The sequence below is a fragment of the Gavia stellata genome, chromosome 18 (assembly GCF_030936135.1).
Source record: "Gavia stellata isolate bGavSte3 chromosome 18, bGavSte3.hap2, whole genome shotgun sequence".
In the NCBI taxonomy this organism is placed as follows: Eukaryota; Metazoa; Chordata; class Aves; order Gaviiformes; family Gaviidae; genus Gavia; species Gavia stellata.
Window position 1 is genome coordinate 16,830,541 of NC_082611.1, and position 15,178 is coordinate 16,845,718.

The 15,178-nt window shown below is 61.3% G+C and overlaps 2 protein-coding genes across 2 annotated transcripts; one reads left to right on the forward strand and one right to left on the reverse strand.

The window, feature by feature from the left end:
- Positions 1 to 1,729: 1,729 nt before the first annotated feature.
- Positions 1,730 to 10,060, forward strand: ECI1 (enoyl-CoA delta isomerase 1). The gene is made up of 7 exons (XM_059826607.1): positions 1,730 to 1,772; positions 2,503 to 2,649; positions 3,630 to 3,757; positions 4,404 to 4,550; positions 5,896 to 6,017; positions 6,730 to 6,908; positions 9,540 to 10,060. The coding sequence occupies exons 1-7, from the start codon at positions 1,730 to 1,732 to the stop codon at positions 9,704 to 9,706; spliced, it is 933 nt and encodes a 310-aa protein (XP_059682590.1). The 3' UTR covers positions 9,707 to 10,060.
- A 260-nt stretch (positions 10,061 to 10,320) lies between these two features.
- LOC132318594 (deoxyribonuclease-1-like 2) lies at positions 10,321 to 13,846 on the reverse strand. The gene is made up of 8 exons (XM_059826369.1): positions 13,700 to 13,846; positions 13,265 to 13,353; positions 12,142 to 12,225; positions 11,926 to 12,026; positions 11,739 to 11,851; positions 11,332 to 11,486; positions 11,110 to 11,206; positions 10,321 to 10,371 (listed from the first exon to the last, which is right to left on the reverse strand). Exons 1-8 carry the CDS (start codon positions 13,844 to 13,846, stop codon positions 10,321 to 10,323), a joined length of 837 nt encoding a protein of 278 aa, XP_059682352.1.
- Positions 13,847 to 15,178: the final 1,332 nt, after the last annotated feature.

A 15,178-nucleotide genomic window follows, 5' to 3' on the forward strand; every position in this document is an offset into this window, starting at 1 on the left:
GCCGCTGCCGGACGCTTTCTGCCTGCACGGCAGGGCCAGCCCCGGCCCCCACAGTGCCCCTCAGGGGCGGCCTCCACCATGATGAGATCCGCAGCCGTGCTGGCGCGCCCCAGCAGCCATCAGCACCAGGGCTCCCAGCCCCGTGGCCCCAGGCCAGGCGCTCGGTGGGGGTGGTTGGCCCTAGCCCAGGAGCTCCCCGGGGCTCACGGGGCAGGGGCCAGGCAGGGGGGGCTGAGCCACAGGCAGGGGGAGGCGTGGGGGGGACTGCAGCTGTATGGCCCTGGTGGGCCCCGACATGTGGGGCAGCTCCTGGAGGGCAGCGGGGTGGGGAGTCTCAGACCAACAGACTGGATGCAGGGTAGTAGGGGGCAGGCAGGACACTGCAGGCAGGACAGAACAGTGCAGGCAGGGCAGGGGAGGGCAGGCAGGATGATACAGGCAAGACAGGACAGTGCAGGCAGGACAGGGAAGGGCGGGCAGGACAGTGCAGGCAAGACAGGACAGTGCAAGCAGGGCAGGGGAGGGCAGGGCAGGACGGTGCAGGCAGGGCAGTACAGGCAGGCAGAGCGGTGCAGGCAGGGCACGGTGGTACAGGCAGGCAGAGTGGTGCAGGCAGGCAGGCAGGGCAGGGCAGGGCAATGAAGGCAGGCAGGGCAGTGCAGTCAGGGCATGCTGGTGCAGGCAGGCAGGGCAGGGCAGGGCAGAGCGGTGCAGGCAGGCAGGGCAGTGCAGGCAGGGCAGGCTGGTGCAGGCAGGGCAGGCAGGGCAGGGCAGTGCAGGCAGTGCAGGCAGGGCAGTGCAGGCAGGGCAGGGCAGTGCAGGCAGGGCAGTGCAGGGCAGTGCAGGCAGGGCAGGCAGTGCAGGCAGGGCAGGGCAGTGCAGGCAGGGCAGTGCAGGGCAGTGCAGGCAGGGCAGGGCAGTGCAGGCAGGGCAGTGCAGGCAGGGCAGGCAGGGCAGGCAGGGCAGTGCAGGGCAGTGCAGTGCAGGGCAGGCAGTGCAGGCAGGGCAGGGCAGTGCAGGCAGGGCAGTGCAGGCACTGCAGGCAGGGCAGGGCAGTGCAGGCAGGGCAGTGCAGGCAGTGCAGGCAGGGCAGGGCGGTGCAGGCAGGGCAGTGCAGGCAGGGCAGGGCAGGCAGGGCAGGGCGGTGCAGGCAGTGCAGGCAGGGCAGTGCAGGCAGTGCAGGCAGGGCGGTGCAGGCAGGGCAGGGAGGCAGGGCAGGGCAGTGCAGGCAGTGCAGGCAGGGCAGTGCAGGCAGTGCAGGGCAGTGCAGGCAGGGCAGTGCAGGCAGGGCAGGCAGTGCAGGCAGGGCAGGGCAGGCAGGCAGGGCAGTGCAGGCAGGGCAGTGCAGGCAGTGCAGGCAGGGCAGGCAGGCAGGGCAGTGCAGGCAGGGCAGTGCAGGCAGGGCAGGCAGTGCAGGCAGGGCAGTGCAGGCAGGCAGGGCAGTGCAGGCAGGGCAGTGCAGGCAGTGCAGGCAGGGCAGGGCAGGGCGGTGCACGCAGCCTGGGGCGCGCGGGCCACCACGGGGCGGCAGCACGTGCGCGCCGCAGGGCCGACTGTAGGCGGGGCTTCGGGACCAGGGGCGGGGCTTCAGCTTGAGAGGCGGGGCTTCAGCCTGGGGGCGCCGCTTGCCGCCGGGGGTCCGTCCTGCCGGGCGGGGCGGGGCGGGGCGGGGCGGGGCGGTGACGCACGGCCGAGGCCCCGGTCCGTACCCTTCACCCGGCGGCAGAAGATGGCGGCGGCGCCGACCCTCGCCCGCCGGATCGCCCGGTCAGGTGCGCCCGGCCCCGCCGGCGGGGTGGCCCCGCGTCCCTGCGTGTCCCTCCGCTGGGAGTCAGCGTGTCCCCGTGCCCCCCGCCGCGAGTGGGGGGGTCTCCACGGCCCCTCCCCGTGTCAGGGTGTCCTCAGTGGGTCAGGGTGTCCTCCGTGTCCCCCGCCGTGGGTCGGGGTGTCCCCATGTCCTCCCTCAGTGGGTCAGGGTGCCCCATGTCCTCGGTGGGTCGGGATGTCCCTGTGTCCCCCCACCGTGGGTCGGGGTGTCCCCATGTCCCCCCACCTTGAATCGGGGTGTCCCCCTGTCCTCCCGCAGTGGGTCAGGGTGTCCCCATGTCCCCCCACCTTGGATCGAGGTGTCCCCCTGTCCTCCCTCAGTGGGTCAGGGTGTCCCCATGTCCCCCCACCTTGGATCGGGGTGTCCCCCTGTCTTCCCGCAGTGGGTCAGGGTGTCCCCATGTCCTCCCTCAGTGGGTCAGGGTGTCCCCGTGTCCCCCCACCATGGGTCGGGGTGTCCCCCTGTACTCTCTCAGTGGGTCAGGGTGTCCCTGTGTCCCCCCACCATGGATCAGGGTGTCCCCATGTCCCCCCACCTTGGATCGGGGTGTCCCCCTGTCCTCCCGCAGTGGGTCAGGGTGTCCTCCCTCTGTCTGTGCAGAGCAGTTTTGGGGAGCTCACCCCACACCATGGGGGCTGTCCCCTGCCCGGCCCTACCTGCCTCTGTCCCCCCAGGTGTGCTGCCCCTCTGCTGCCGGCCACCGGCGTGGGGCAGAGCCGCCCGGCAGCCCCCCGGCATGCCGCAGCCCCCCGGCCTCCCGCTCAGCCCGTGTCGTGCCTTCAGCAACAACAAGATCATGGTGGAGCTGGACGAGAGCTCAGGTACGGCGGGTGACACCTCTGCCGTGTCACCTGTGTCCTGCCGGGTGCTGTGGGATGCAGACGGGGGGGTCCCTCCCCTGCCTGCCCCATGGCACGTGTGACTCTGGGCGTGGAAGGCCACCAAAGCCCTAGATCTTCCAGCTTCAGCTGCTTAGGAGCCTCGGAGAGAAGCATTTGGGGACGGGAGCCTCAACAGTCATGGGCACTTTAGGTGGCTGGGTGCCACTTGGGTGCCACAGGCAAACCCTAGCTGTCACCATGGGCAGATCTCCTGCCCCGTTGTCCCCTCTGCGGGGTCCCTGCTTTGGGGACCTGGTAGAGTGGCAGGCGCTCCTTCAGGGAGCGTCTGTTGGGGATTGCTGTGTCCTGGCTGCCAGGAATAGCTGTCACGGGGCCACGTCCTCACACCGAACAAAGGGTGCCTCTTCTTGAGGCTTCCCAGGGCCTGCCTTTGGCTGCTGGGCCTCTGGGCGCGTCCTCGCACTGTCCCCAGCCTGGGCACGGCTGCAGCACACAGACTAAGCACTTGGTGAGGACCTTTCGTGGTAAGGTAGAGCTGTTTGGGAGGGGACAAGGGCTCAGAGCCCTTCCCGCAGTGCTGGCCAGAGTGGCAGTGCTTCCAGCAGGCTCGGAAAGGTGTGTAATCCCGTGGGCATGGGGGATAAGAGAGAAGGGAACTGCCAGGCAGCGTGACCCCGAAGGTAGCTGGTCTTTGGGACACACCGCGCACCACCGCACGCGTGCTCGCTCATGCTCCAGGTTCACCACTGGCTGAATGAGCCTGGCTTGCGAGCAGATCTGGGCAAAGGCCGGGGCCTGCTCTTGGCCCCACCGCTCTCGGGGCTTTTTGAAGAGCCAGGAGTGGGAAGACATGGTCTGGGTGAGCAAGGAAGCAGGGAGGCGGGTGAAGCTCCCTTGGGCAAGGCAGCGTGTGCCACTGTGGTGGGGGTTCTGATGTCTCTGTGTTTACCATGGCACAGGCGTTGCCATGATGAAGTTCAGGAGCCCCCCGGTCAACAGCCTCAGCCTGGACTTCCTCACCGAGTTTTGCATAAGCCTGGAGAAGCTGGAGAACAACCGGGCCTGCCGGGGCGTGATCTTCACATCCGTACGTGTTCTCCTGAGCTCGGGGTGCAAGCTGCGGGGCAACTTGGCAGGCATGGGTGCCGTTCCCTTGCTCGTGTTTGGTCTCTTGGCTCCCTGGTCACTGGCACGGGAGGGCCAGGAGGCAGCTTTGATCAGCTCCAGAAGGAGGGGAGGGGTTTTTTTTCCTTTTCTAGAGGAAGAATAACAACCGAGTATTGTCATTTGTCGTTAAAATCAAAGCTGCTTATCTACAAACCTGACACAACCCTTGAGCTCTTTTGAACTGCCCGCAGGGAACTGCTAGGGGAAGCCAGTGTTTTTTTTCAGATGTGATGTGGGTACGAGGTGGTGCCTGGGAATGGGACAGGACAGATTTTGTGCTGTGTGGCTGACGTACCTGCACAGGGACGCTGATACCTGCACAGGGACGCTGATAATGAGAAATCGTGCTGCAAGCAAAGAGTCGCAGCCCTGCAGGCCACGGTGATTGCATGATCCAGGCTGTGGGAGCACTGGGGAGATTGTTTCAACTCTGAAAGACCCTGGTTTATGTCATATTTAATTATCGCTTTCCCTTTCCTCAGGCTGCCAGGTCGAATGGGTTAGAGGGCTAAAGGGTCATCTCTGAGCAGTGACTCTCAGTGATGTTTCTATTTTCCCCATTCCAGGCCGTCCCCAAAATCTTCTCATCTGGCCTGGATATCACAGAGATGTGCGGGAAGAGCACGGAGCACTACGCCGAGTTCTGGAGAGCTGTGCAGGAGATGTGGCTCCGACTGTACGGCTCCAACATGGTGACAGTCGCTGCAGTCAATGTGCGTCCTTTAGATCCGCCTTCCTAGTCGCCCCACATGGTCTGTCACTTGCAGCGACTTGTTTGCACCACATGGGCAGGGACAGCCAAAAAATCAGGCTTCTCAGTGCTGAAACAAATACAGGGATGTATTCGTTGGGATGTCTGGGCAAAGTACGTGTCTGTCGGCTCGGCACGTTGGGGTGTGGTAAGGTATGGAAGAGTGGGATGTTGCAGGCTCCATGTAAGCTGCAGGCACTGCTGGGGTATAGCAGCGTTTCAGCTGCGGTGGAGAGCTTGCATGGCACTCGTGTCCTGCCGATGGGGACTGAAGTGCCCTTGGCAGTGTTTTGTGCAGCAAAAGCCATACCCTGCCCCAAGAACTCAGCTGGGAGTCTGTCCTCCAGGCTGGAGGACCAGGAGGAGGGCTGTAGGCCAGTGGTAAAGCCCAGAGGGGCATTGGTGACAGTCGAGTGCCAGAGAAGCCGAGCGGTTGGCGTAGGAGGTGTCCAAAGGACGCTTGTCACGTGCCCACCGGCTGCTTTCTCACTGATGAGACTCGTAGGAGTTGCCCAGGGTCACTTGCTTGGCCGTTGTACCGCTTCAGCAGAGGGGAGGAGATGGGAGGCGGCCATGCAATGCCGCAAGTGCTCGTCCTCAGCCCTGTTGACAGTGATGCTTCGGGGAGTGCGGTTTGTCATAAGCCCTTTTTTCACCAGGTTTTGCTCCTCCAGCCGTGGTTCTTGGCCAGCGGGGAAGTGCCATGTGAATCTCAGTGTCCATAGATGGGTTGTTACCTGGTTGGTGTCTTGTTTCCGTTTTTCAGTGCAGTGCCACTTTGACAGCTCACGGTTCTGTATCTGTCCGTAGACTGTCTTTGAAGGCAGCTGGGTCTCTGAGTGGCTTCCTGCAGGCATCCTGTGCTAAGCGAGCACTGAGTCCAGGCAAATACAGTCTCAAGTGGAAGTTTTATGGACAGAAGGTGTTACAAAGCCCCTGGACAGAACTGTTTCTGTGGTATTTGGGGTTACAAACTCAAGCAGGGTTAAAAACTCATGTAGGTTTACAAGAAAATGCCGTAGCACATCTCTGCTGCAGGGTTTGCAACCTGAGTAACACGGATCAGTTAACTAGATTTCCAGGCTGGAAAATGCAAGAAACAAAGAACATTGAAAAATGAAATTATAAACCCTGGTAAACATATCAGAAGTTTTCTTTAGGGCTGTTTGGAGTCGGGTGATCAGAGACTTGGGGGACATGTGCTCTGTCACCCTGTGTCTTTCCTGCTCTGGAGGAAACAGCGAGGCTGGGGGCTCAGGGATGTTTGTAACCATGACCTAGACTCTCTTCTTCTTTCTCTTGGCCAGGGGTCCAGCCCGGCGGGAGGCTGTCTCATTGCTTTGTCGTGTGACTACAGGATCATGGTGGAGAACCCCAAATTCAGCATTGGCCTGAATGAAGCTCAGCTGGGCATTGTGGCTCCCTTCTGGTAGGCCAGTGCCTCCCACTTCTAGCGTCACGTGTAGGTCTCTAAAAAGAATTAATCTTCAAGGAGTTTATTAATCACTTTAACTGGACACTGAGACGTAGTTTTATGTGTCAGGGATCAGGTAGTTGCAGCTGCAGGACACAGCACCTCATTTCTCTGTCCTATCTTGCATGTATCTGAAAAGCTTTCAGGCTGCAGAATGTCCTCACTTCCTTCACCAGCGAGGAGCTCAGTTCTGACTCTGCAGTCAACTCCGAAACTAGTGCTGGGAGATCTCCCTGGTCAGGCTCAGTCTAGGAATATGCTTTTCTGTGGGTACAGGCTGTGTACCTGCAAAATCCCATAGCTGTGGAGATCTCTGGAAGCACAGGGACACTAATATACTAAGGTGTGGACCCTTGGTTGCCCTAGGAATGTGTAAATGTACTGTTGGAAAGGAGCTTTCGCATCACAGCAAGTGGGCACAGCCAGGACCTGTGCTCTGAGGGTAAATAGAGCAGCTCTCGTGGAGAGGAGGGTGAACTCTGTTGGGGCAGTACCGAAAATGGCTCTGCTCGCCTGACTTTGCACAGCGTGGCTGAGCCCGTAGCTGCTGTTTAGAGACCCGTGCCTGGGGAGTGGGACCGAGCATGCTCTTCACTTCGATGTCTGGCTGCGGCTGCCACAGTGTGTCTCCTTCCCTGACTGTGGCTTTTCCTCCCATTTCTTCTAGGTTTAAGGACACATTTGTGAACGTTGTGGGGCACCGAGTTGCTGAACGCTCCCTCCAGCTGGGCTCCCTCCACCCCGCACCCGAGGCCCACAGGTTTGGCCTTGTGGATGAGCTGGTGCCAGAGGAGAAGCTCCAGGAGAAGGCTGCGGCTGTTATGGCACAGTGGCTGGCCCTTCCTGGTAAGGGCAGCACCTCCAGCAGAGGAAGGGGGAATCTGATCCGGGTGGGCAGGACAGGTACCGGGGCTGGTACTTGCGAGCGATGTAACAGTTTCCATTTAAAGGGGAGGCATGGATGGCTGGGAGGTAGGAAAACTCAGCACAGCAGTCCAGGCAGCCTTGGGCTAACAGAGATGTGCTTGCCAGTGCCCCTGTGTGGGAGGACAACATGCTGGGTGTGCAGGGCACGTGGCTCCAGCTTGGCTTACGCTGCCAGCCCTGCTGAGTCAATCCGGAGGTGCCTGAGCTCCAGATACAAGCTGGATCTCTGTGTCTGTCAGTGGAGGTGTTACCCCAGGAAAGCTGCCATGGAGTTGAGGGAACAGGCTGGGCGAGAGTGCCTGGGTGGCTGCCAGTCCGTCTTTGTGGTCTGGATCAACTCTCGTCACTCTGCTAAGCTGGGGATGGCAATGGGAGCGTGAAGACAGACATCATGTGCGTGTTTGGGCTAATTTGTGACTGGCAGCATGTGGTTCCTGGGCTGGCAGAGGGCTTTTCGCCAGCCAGGGCTAGACCTGAGCTATCCCATCCCATCCCATCCCATCCCATTCCATCCCATCCCATCCCATCCCATCCCATCCCATCCCATGCAACCTCCTGACCACCGCAGGGAGGTGTAACTACCTATCACCCTTCGTCTACTCTTTCTGTAGAAACCTGAATGAAACTGGGCAGAAATGGATGGGTCCCAGGACTGTCACTTTGTGTCCCAGCCTTGGAAGAGGGTCCCTAAACAGCTTTCTCTCCTGCTGTCCTGGCGTTAGAGTGAAACCTCAGCCCCTAAGAGTGGGGAGCATGTCTCAGCTGTGCTCTCCCCTGACTTCAGGAGGCATCGTGCAGATCCTTCCCGAGAGCCCTAAATCAGAGCCAGGGGCAGTCTGTCTGTAACAAGTGGTGTTCCCCAGGGGTCAGTGCTGGGTCCAGTCCTGTTCAATATATTCACCAGTGACCTGGATGAAGGGATAGAGTGTGCCCTCAGCAAGTTTGCTGGTGACACAAAACTGGGAGGAGTGGCGGACACACCGGAAGGCTGCGCTGCCGTTCAGCGTGACCCGGACAGCCTGGAGAGTTGGGCAGAGAGGAACCTTCTGAAATTCAACAAAGGCGAGTGTAGGGTACTGCACCTGGGGCGGAACAACCCCACGCATCAGTACAGGTTAGGGGCTGACCTGCTGGAGAGCAGCTCTGTGGAAAGGGCCCTGGGAGTCCTGGGGGACAACAGGACCACCATGAGCCAGCAATGTGCCCTGGGGACCAAGGGACCAAGAAGGCCAAGGGCATCCTGGGGTGCATCAAGAAGAGTGTGGCTAGCAGGGGGAGGGAGGTTATCCTCCTCTACTCTGCCCTGGTGAGGCCGCACCTGGAGTACTGTGTCCAGTTCTGGGCTCCCTGGTTCAAGAAGGACGGGGAACTGCTGGAGGGGGTACAGCAAAGGGTTGTGAAGATGCTTAGGGGACTGGAACATCTTTCTTATGAGGAAAGGCTGAGGGACTTGGGTTCTTTTAGTCTGGAGAAGAGACGACTGAGGGGGGATCTTATTAATGCTTATAAATACTGAAGGGGTGGGTGCCAGGAGGATGGGGCCAGTCATTTTTCAGTGGTGCCCAGTGACAGGGCGAGAGGTAACGGGCACAAACTTGGTTTTAGGAAGTTCCATCTAAACATGAGGAGGAACTTCTTTACTTTGAGGGTGGCAGAGCGCTGGAACAAGCTGCCCAGAGAGGTTGTGGAGTCTCCTTCTCTGGAGATATTTAAAACTCGCCTGGACACATTCCTGTGCAACCTGCTCTGGGTGAGCCTGCTCTGGTGGGGGGGTTGGACGAGATGATCTCCAGAGGTCCCTTCCAACCCCTCTCATTCTGTGATTCTGTCCGGGTCAAGGTGTCTGTAGCACACAGGTGCTGGAGCGATTCGGGGTTCCCAGTGCGTGAGAGGGTTGGTCATCATTTCACCATCACGGTTGTAGCACACTGAGAGCGTGTATGCAACATCTGTGCAACAGATGTGCTGCAACATCACTGTGCACGGTTCTGTGTGTGTGTGTGTGAGCAGATGGGTGCATGAGGCTTCAGACAGCTCCAGCAGCCAGCACTGCTCCGGCAGCATCAACGTATCCGTACTGAGCTGGCCCAGAGCCTGCAGTCGGGATGAGCTCGAGGGGACAGTGCTGCTGGCTTTTGTACAGCATGTTTGGCACGAGTGGACTGTCCTGCCAGAGGTCGAAGGGGTTGGGTTGAGGGAGCTTAGAGCCAGAGCAGTTTAAAATAGCAGAGAATTTTGTTTGGTTACTGCTGTCCTAAGCCCAGTGGTGTGTATTGGGGTGAGGGCTGGGCTCTGGAGGTTGCAAAGAGAAGGAGGTGCACAACTCTTTGTTATCTGTCTCAGTAGATCAGTCATTTCCCCACTGAGTGGTACAGATCATAATTTATTGTACGAGAATGTATCCAGTTCAGCTTCCAGCCAGTGGATTTTTCTTACACCTTTCCCTGCTGGTTTAAAGAGCCCTTTGGTGTGCGGTACCTCCCCTTCGGAGGGACCTGTACACGGTGGCAGGACTGCACACGTTCCCCATCCTCGCTGTCCTCTCCGCAGACCATGCCCGTCAGCTCACCAAGTCCATGATGAGGAAGGCGGTGTTGGACCGCCTGGTAGCTCACCGGGAGGAAGACATTCAGAACTTCATCAGCTTCATCTCAAAGGAGTCCATCCAGAAGTCACTTCGCATGTACATGGAGATGCTGAAGAAAAAGAAGAGCTGAGGAGCCAGCCAGCCAGGGCCCTGTCCCAGGAGCTTGAGTGACCCGCCAAAACGCTGCAGTAGCTGTAGACTTTCACAGTGAAGCTGTCTGCAGCATCAGCAGTTGGTGACGTGCTGCCTGCTCCTGTGGCCACCCCAACCTCCCCTTCCCCTTAGTCCCTGTAGAGTGCCTGACACCACCGCTGCCTTTCCTGAGAGCAGGGAGAGCTGCCTGCTCGGCTCCCCCGAGGAATGGACAGGGAGAGGGTCTTGATCCCGCTGTGGCCTGAGCCCGCTGATCCTTGGATAGCCTCCCTCCTGTCCAACAGCTAATTGTGAAATGAGATTTGTCAATAAAGTCTTTGATGAGGTAGGACATGGACGCGTCATTCTCCAGCCTGTCTGTGGTCACCGCTTCCAACGATGGGGTGGCTGACTGGTGGCCTGACCCCGGGCTCTGGTTCATGGTGGGCTGGGGGGGCCTGGGCACGGCCAGCAGCCGGCTGCGACCCTTCTCCAGACCGGGACGTGGAGCAGCCCACACACAGCGGTCATGGATGGGGCTGCCTAGAGCGCTTCACGGGAGTTGGTGGTGGGAGCTGGAGCTGGATCATGGTCTGCGGCCGCTGGAGGAGCTCACACCGTCAGCTTCACCTCAACTGGATAGTGGTCGCTGACTGCCAGGGCCTGGAGGAGGGCGAGAGGTGGGGAAGCGTAACGCAAGTGTTCGGCGAGTCCCTCGCGGTGCTGATGGGGCTGGCAGGGCAGCCCTGATCACCCTGCCTGCTGGAGGGGGACGCAATGACCCCAACCCTGAGACGCTCAACACACAAGGCTCAGTTTTGGCACCTCTCGTGGAGAGATGTCCAGGCGTGGCCTGGGGCGGGTGCTGGAAGGGGGGCATCTGCCTTCTGAGACCCCCGTGTCTCACTTGGGAGCTCTGTGCCAGCTGTGGGGGATTGAAGATTGGCTTGGATTGCCCCACACCGTGGAGTCCTGCCTGCGCCTGCCCATGAAGGGCCACTAAAAACCCTGTGCGTCTCATCTCTTCCCCACAGGGACCAGCAGTGACCCCAAATCCCCCCTCCTGTTTCCACCCATGGGTCCCTTGTCACCCCGAGCTCCCCGTTAGCCAGCTGCGGACTGCCGTGTCCCGGGAGGGCTGTGTGCCTTACGCAGGGGCTGTGCTGGCGTCCCAGCAGGCAGGCGCTGAGCAGAGGCACGTGCGCTGTGGCCGGAGCCAGCTTGGGCTGCTGCTAGAGCTGCTTCAACTCTATTTTTGAGCTGATACTTAAATGCAGCAGCTATGTGGCTGCACCGGGCTGCCTAATCCCAAACAGACGTCGGCAGCCCCACAGCCGGCGCTGCCCGGGGCAGCTCAGCTTTGGTGCCTGTTTGAGCCCCGGGTTTGCGAGGCTGGCTCACCTCCTCCTGGTCCAGCTGGAAAGCACGCTGGAAATTGTAGATGGCAGGTGAATTTGGCACGATGCTTCTCTTCAGCTTGGCACCACACACCACGATCCTGCCAGGGAGACGCAGGCGATGGGTCCCGCTCCTGCCCCCGTGCTCGGCCGCTGGTGGTGCGGGACGGGCAGGGGGGTCCCGGGGTGCCGGGGAGGGGGACAGCAGTGCTGTGGCGGCGCTCACCTGTCGTAGGCACAGTCTGACTTCCCCACGGTGGTGTCGGTGCCATCGGAGATCAGCCACTTGAAGACATTGCTGGTGCGCAGGCGGATGGCCGACCAGTCGCTCGGCTGGACATAGGCACAGTCGGCGTTGAAGTCCCCCAGGAACATGATGTTCTGCGATGGGAAGATGGGGGGGCTTGTGGCGGCTGGGGAACGGGGCTGCCCCAGACACCAGCCCTCCCACGGGGGTCAGCCCAGGGTGCTGGGGCATCCCTTGTGGCAGGGGATGGGGCAGGAGCAGGGTCCCCATCCCACCACCCTTGCACCGGCTGCGCTCGCCTTGGAGTGGGAACCCAGCGTGGGTCAAACGGTCCCCAGGGCTCAGCGCCCACCCTCAGTGCCACCCCCGGCGCCAGCGGCACTCACGTCAGTCCCCCACTTGCTGACGACGGCCAGGTAGACATCGTAGAGCGCGTCAATCTCAGCGACGGCATCGTGCGGGGCCGAGTGCAGCGGCACCAGCACAAACTCCTCTGCTTCTGCCAGGGGAGAGGGATGTCAGCCCCGCGGCCACCCCATGCGACTGCCCGGGGTCACTCATCCCCCCACTTACTGATGTGAGGTGCTGAGACCCTCAGGATGAACGGCTCCCGGCTGAAGACATCCTGGGGGTCCTCATATTGGTAGGTGTCCACCACGGACACGACGTCTGTCCTGTGGGACCAAAGGGTTGGTGACCCTGGGGCTTGGCGTGGCCCCTGTGTCCCCTCCATGGTGTTGGTGGCCCCACGGTGCTGCGGGACAGGCAGCAGCATGCCAGCCCCATTACCTGTAGATGAAGAGGTACATCTCCTTGTAGTTGTCCCGTCCCAGGGGGCCACTGATCTCGTAGTCGTACGGGGACGTGGACACACTGCGGAGACAAAAAGGCAGGACAGTGACATGCCTGGCACCAGCGACATGGCTGGTACCATCCTGGGGTGGCCTCGGCATGGCCAAGGGCTGGGTGGCCGTGGGGTTGGCACCAGCTGGTCCTGCTCTTCTGTCCCCGTGGGCCACCGTTCTCTGGCCGTGGGTGACATGGGGTGTAGTGGCTCCGAGCCACCCCGCTGTCCCCACCACCCCGGGGTGTCTCCTTGGGCACGGCCAGCCGCGGGCGGGACGCGGGGCAGCTCCTGCCACCCCTTTCTCTGCAGGGACGCTCCCCACCTTCATTTGCAGTAAAGCTAAATTAGGTTAATGTGCAGCCCGGGGCTCTATGGAGCCTGGCGTCACCCTCCCTGCCCCGACTGCTTTTGTGGCCACGCTGGAGGGGACACCGAAGGGGTGAGGACATGGGCTGGGCATACCTGCTCAGGAGCACTCCTCACCTTTCAACAAGGCAGCAGCAGCCTCTGCCCGGCCCCAGCTCGGCCCCGGCCTGTGCCCTCACCCAAAACAGGGTCAGCACCTCGCCGGCAGAAGGGCTGCTGCTCCGCAGTGGCCAGTTTTAGCCCACCCCAGCAGCCCCTTTTCCTCCTGGGGTGCCTGAGCCACTTCCTTCAGAGCATCGTCCGCCTCTGGGTCCATCCCGGGGTCCCCCTGACACTCACAAGGTCTTGGGGTGCAGGGGACTGCCTGCCCCTGCCCCCTTCATCCCGCATCTCGCCTCTGCCCTGTCCTGTTGGATTCTGGAGACGGAGCTGTAGTTCCTTTCCATCCTGTGTGCTCCGGTGGGATTGGAGCTTTCAGAGGGGGTTTGTGCTCCTTGTATCCCTCTTCCCCTCCCTGGAGTATTGCCAGTGGCTTTTTCAGTGCCTGCTCAAAGCTTCAGCCCCAGCACTTTTCTCCTATTCCCCTGTCCAAAAACAAACTCTCTGCTGATGAATGACCTTTTTTTTTGGCCTTTTATTGCTCAGGCAGTTTGGCTTTCCCTGCTAATGCTGGCGTCTTGGCCCCGGCCCCGGTCATACCTGTTGAGCTGCTCCATGAGCTGGGTGACGGCGCTGAGGTCGGAGTCACGCACCTCCTGCACCAGTGCCACATCATAGCGACGCAGGATCTGCAGGGCCGAGAGGGACGGCGGTGGCGAGAGGGAGCCTGCTGCTGGCTCAGGGCCACTGTCTCCCACCCATCTCCCAGCCAGGCACCCTGACACAGTGCTGGGTGCAGCACCATGGGGACCCGCATATCCCTCGGTGTCAGGGCACATGTCCCCATGGAGGGCTCAGAGGGACTGCAGGGAGTGCCTGACATCCCACCTTGGTCCTCACCAAGCCTTCATCCACCCGGGGCACCCCCGGCGCTGGGATGCCATCCCATCCATAGCCACATCCCCACGTGTCCCTGGCACCGGAGCCACATTTTGGGTCTGCCCCAGCGCAGAGCCCATCCCTGGCTGCACTCACGCTGACGATGATGCCTGCCACTTCCTCGTTGGACATCTTGGTGTCACCGAACGCCTGGATGTTGAAGGCGCCGACGCGTAGCGCGGCAGTGGCCGGGCGTGGGAGAGCCACGGCTAGCAGTAACAGTGCCAGCGCTGCAGTCCCCATCCTGCCGGGAGGGATGCTGAGCCACAAGGATGCAGTGATGGGAGTCGGACTTGGAAAACTGCTTTGGATTTGGGGATAGAGCAAAAAAACCCCCATGTAGGTCCTTCCTAAGTCCTGGTGTGCCACAGCGTGCCATGGTGGGCACTGCCTGGAGCAGCCCGCAGAGCTGGCACGGGCTGTCTGCTGGCTCGCCAGTCCCAAGGGAAGCTAAATTCCATCCTGCCACCGTGAATCTGCCCGGCAGCACCTCCGCCAGCCCCTGGGATTGCCCAGCTCCTCTCCCTGCTGGAATGTCTCCATCGCCCGCCAGCCCCAGCCACCGCCACCAGCACCCCAGGCTGCTCCATGTCCTCAAACTTGATCGCAGCCCCCACTGTTGGGGTAAGGGGGCGACTCCTCATCCCAGCTCATCCCAGCTCATCCCAGTCCCTCCCGGTTTGTGGCTGAAGGTGCTGAGCCCGGATCCGTCCTTACCTTGCCGAGTGCGCAGCACCTCTGCCCTCCCAGCCGCAGGACGGTCGGCTTTATTCTCAGTGGAGGTGCCGGCAAAGCAGGGTGAGTCAGACACCCCCATGGGGGTTTTGGCACGGCTTTGGGCTCCTTCCTACATTGGGAAACCAAAAACCCACGGGGCGGCAGGGTGGGGCTGGCGCAGCCGCCCCTGTGCCGATGCGGCAAAGGGCAACCGGGGAGGCACGGTGGTGCTGCAGCATCCCAGCTGGGCTGGGTGGGTGCACGGGACTTGGGGTGCTGATGCCGGGGTGACCCCCCGGGGTTGCAGCGTGGGGCACGGTGGTCAGGCAGGTGGCGAAGGGCGATGGCCTTAATGTGCGTGATTCAGACGGTATAATTAGAGGGGAGAGAAGGAAATGGCGGGGTGTCTGGGTCAGGCAGGCTGAGCACCGCCAGCCTCAGCAAGACGGGGCAGCTGCAAACTCCCGCAGCAGCCCCAGAGGTCACCCAGAACAGCCCCACTCATGACCCAAAGCAGCTCCAGTTGTCACCTAAAGCAGCCGCACTGGTGACCCAAAGCAGCCCCGGTGGAGTCGGCAGCGCTTCGGGAGCCCTGGGGTACGGTGCCAACCCCATCCCGCTGCTGAGGCTGACACGCGGCCAGGGCCGAGCCCGGGCAGCCCTGCAGAGCTGGCATCCGCCACGCCAGCACATGGCATCACCCCGGCACATGGCATCACCCCGGCTGAGGGAGCAGGAGGCTTTGCCAGGGTGCCAGCAGTGGGGCAGGCAGGGAAGCGACGGCTGCTCATGCTGGGGCTTGCCAGGCTCTTGCGTGCGCTGCCAGGTTTTGCATCCTTACACCCAGTCACGGGATGA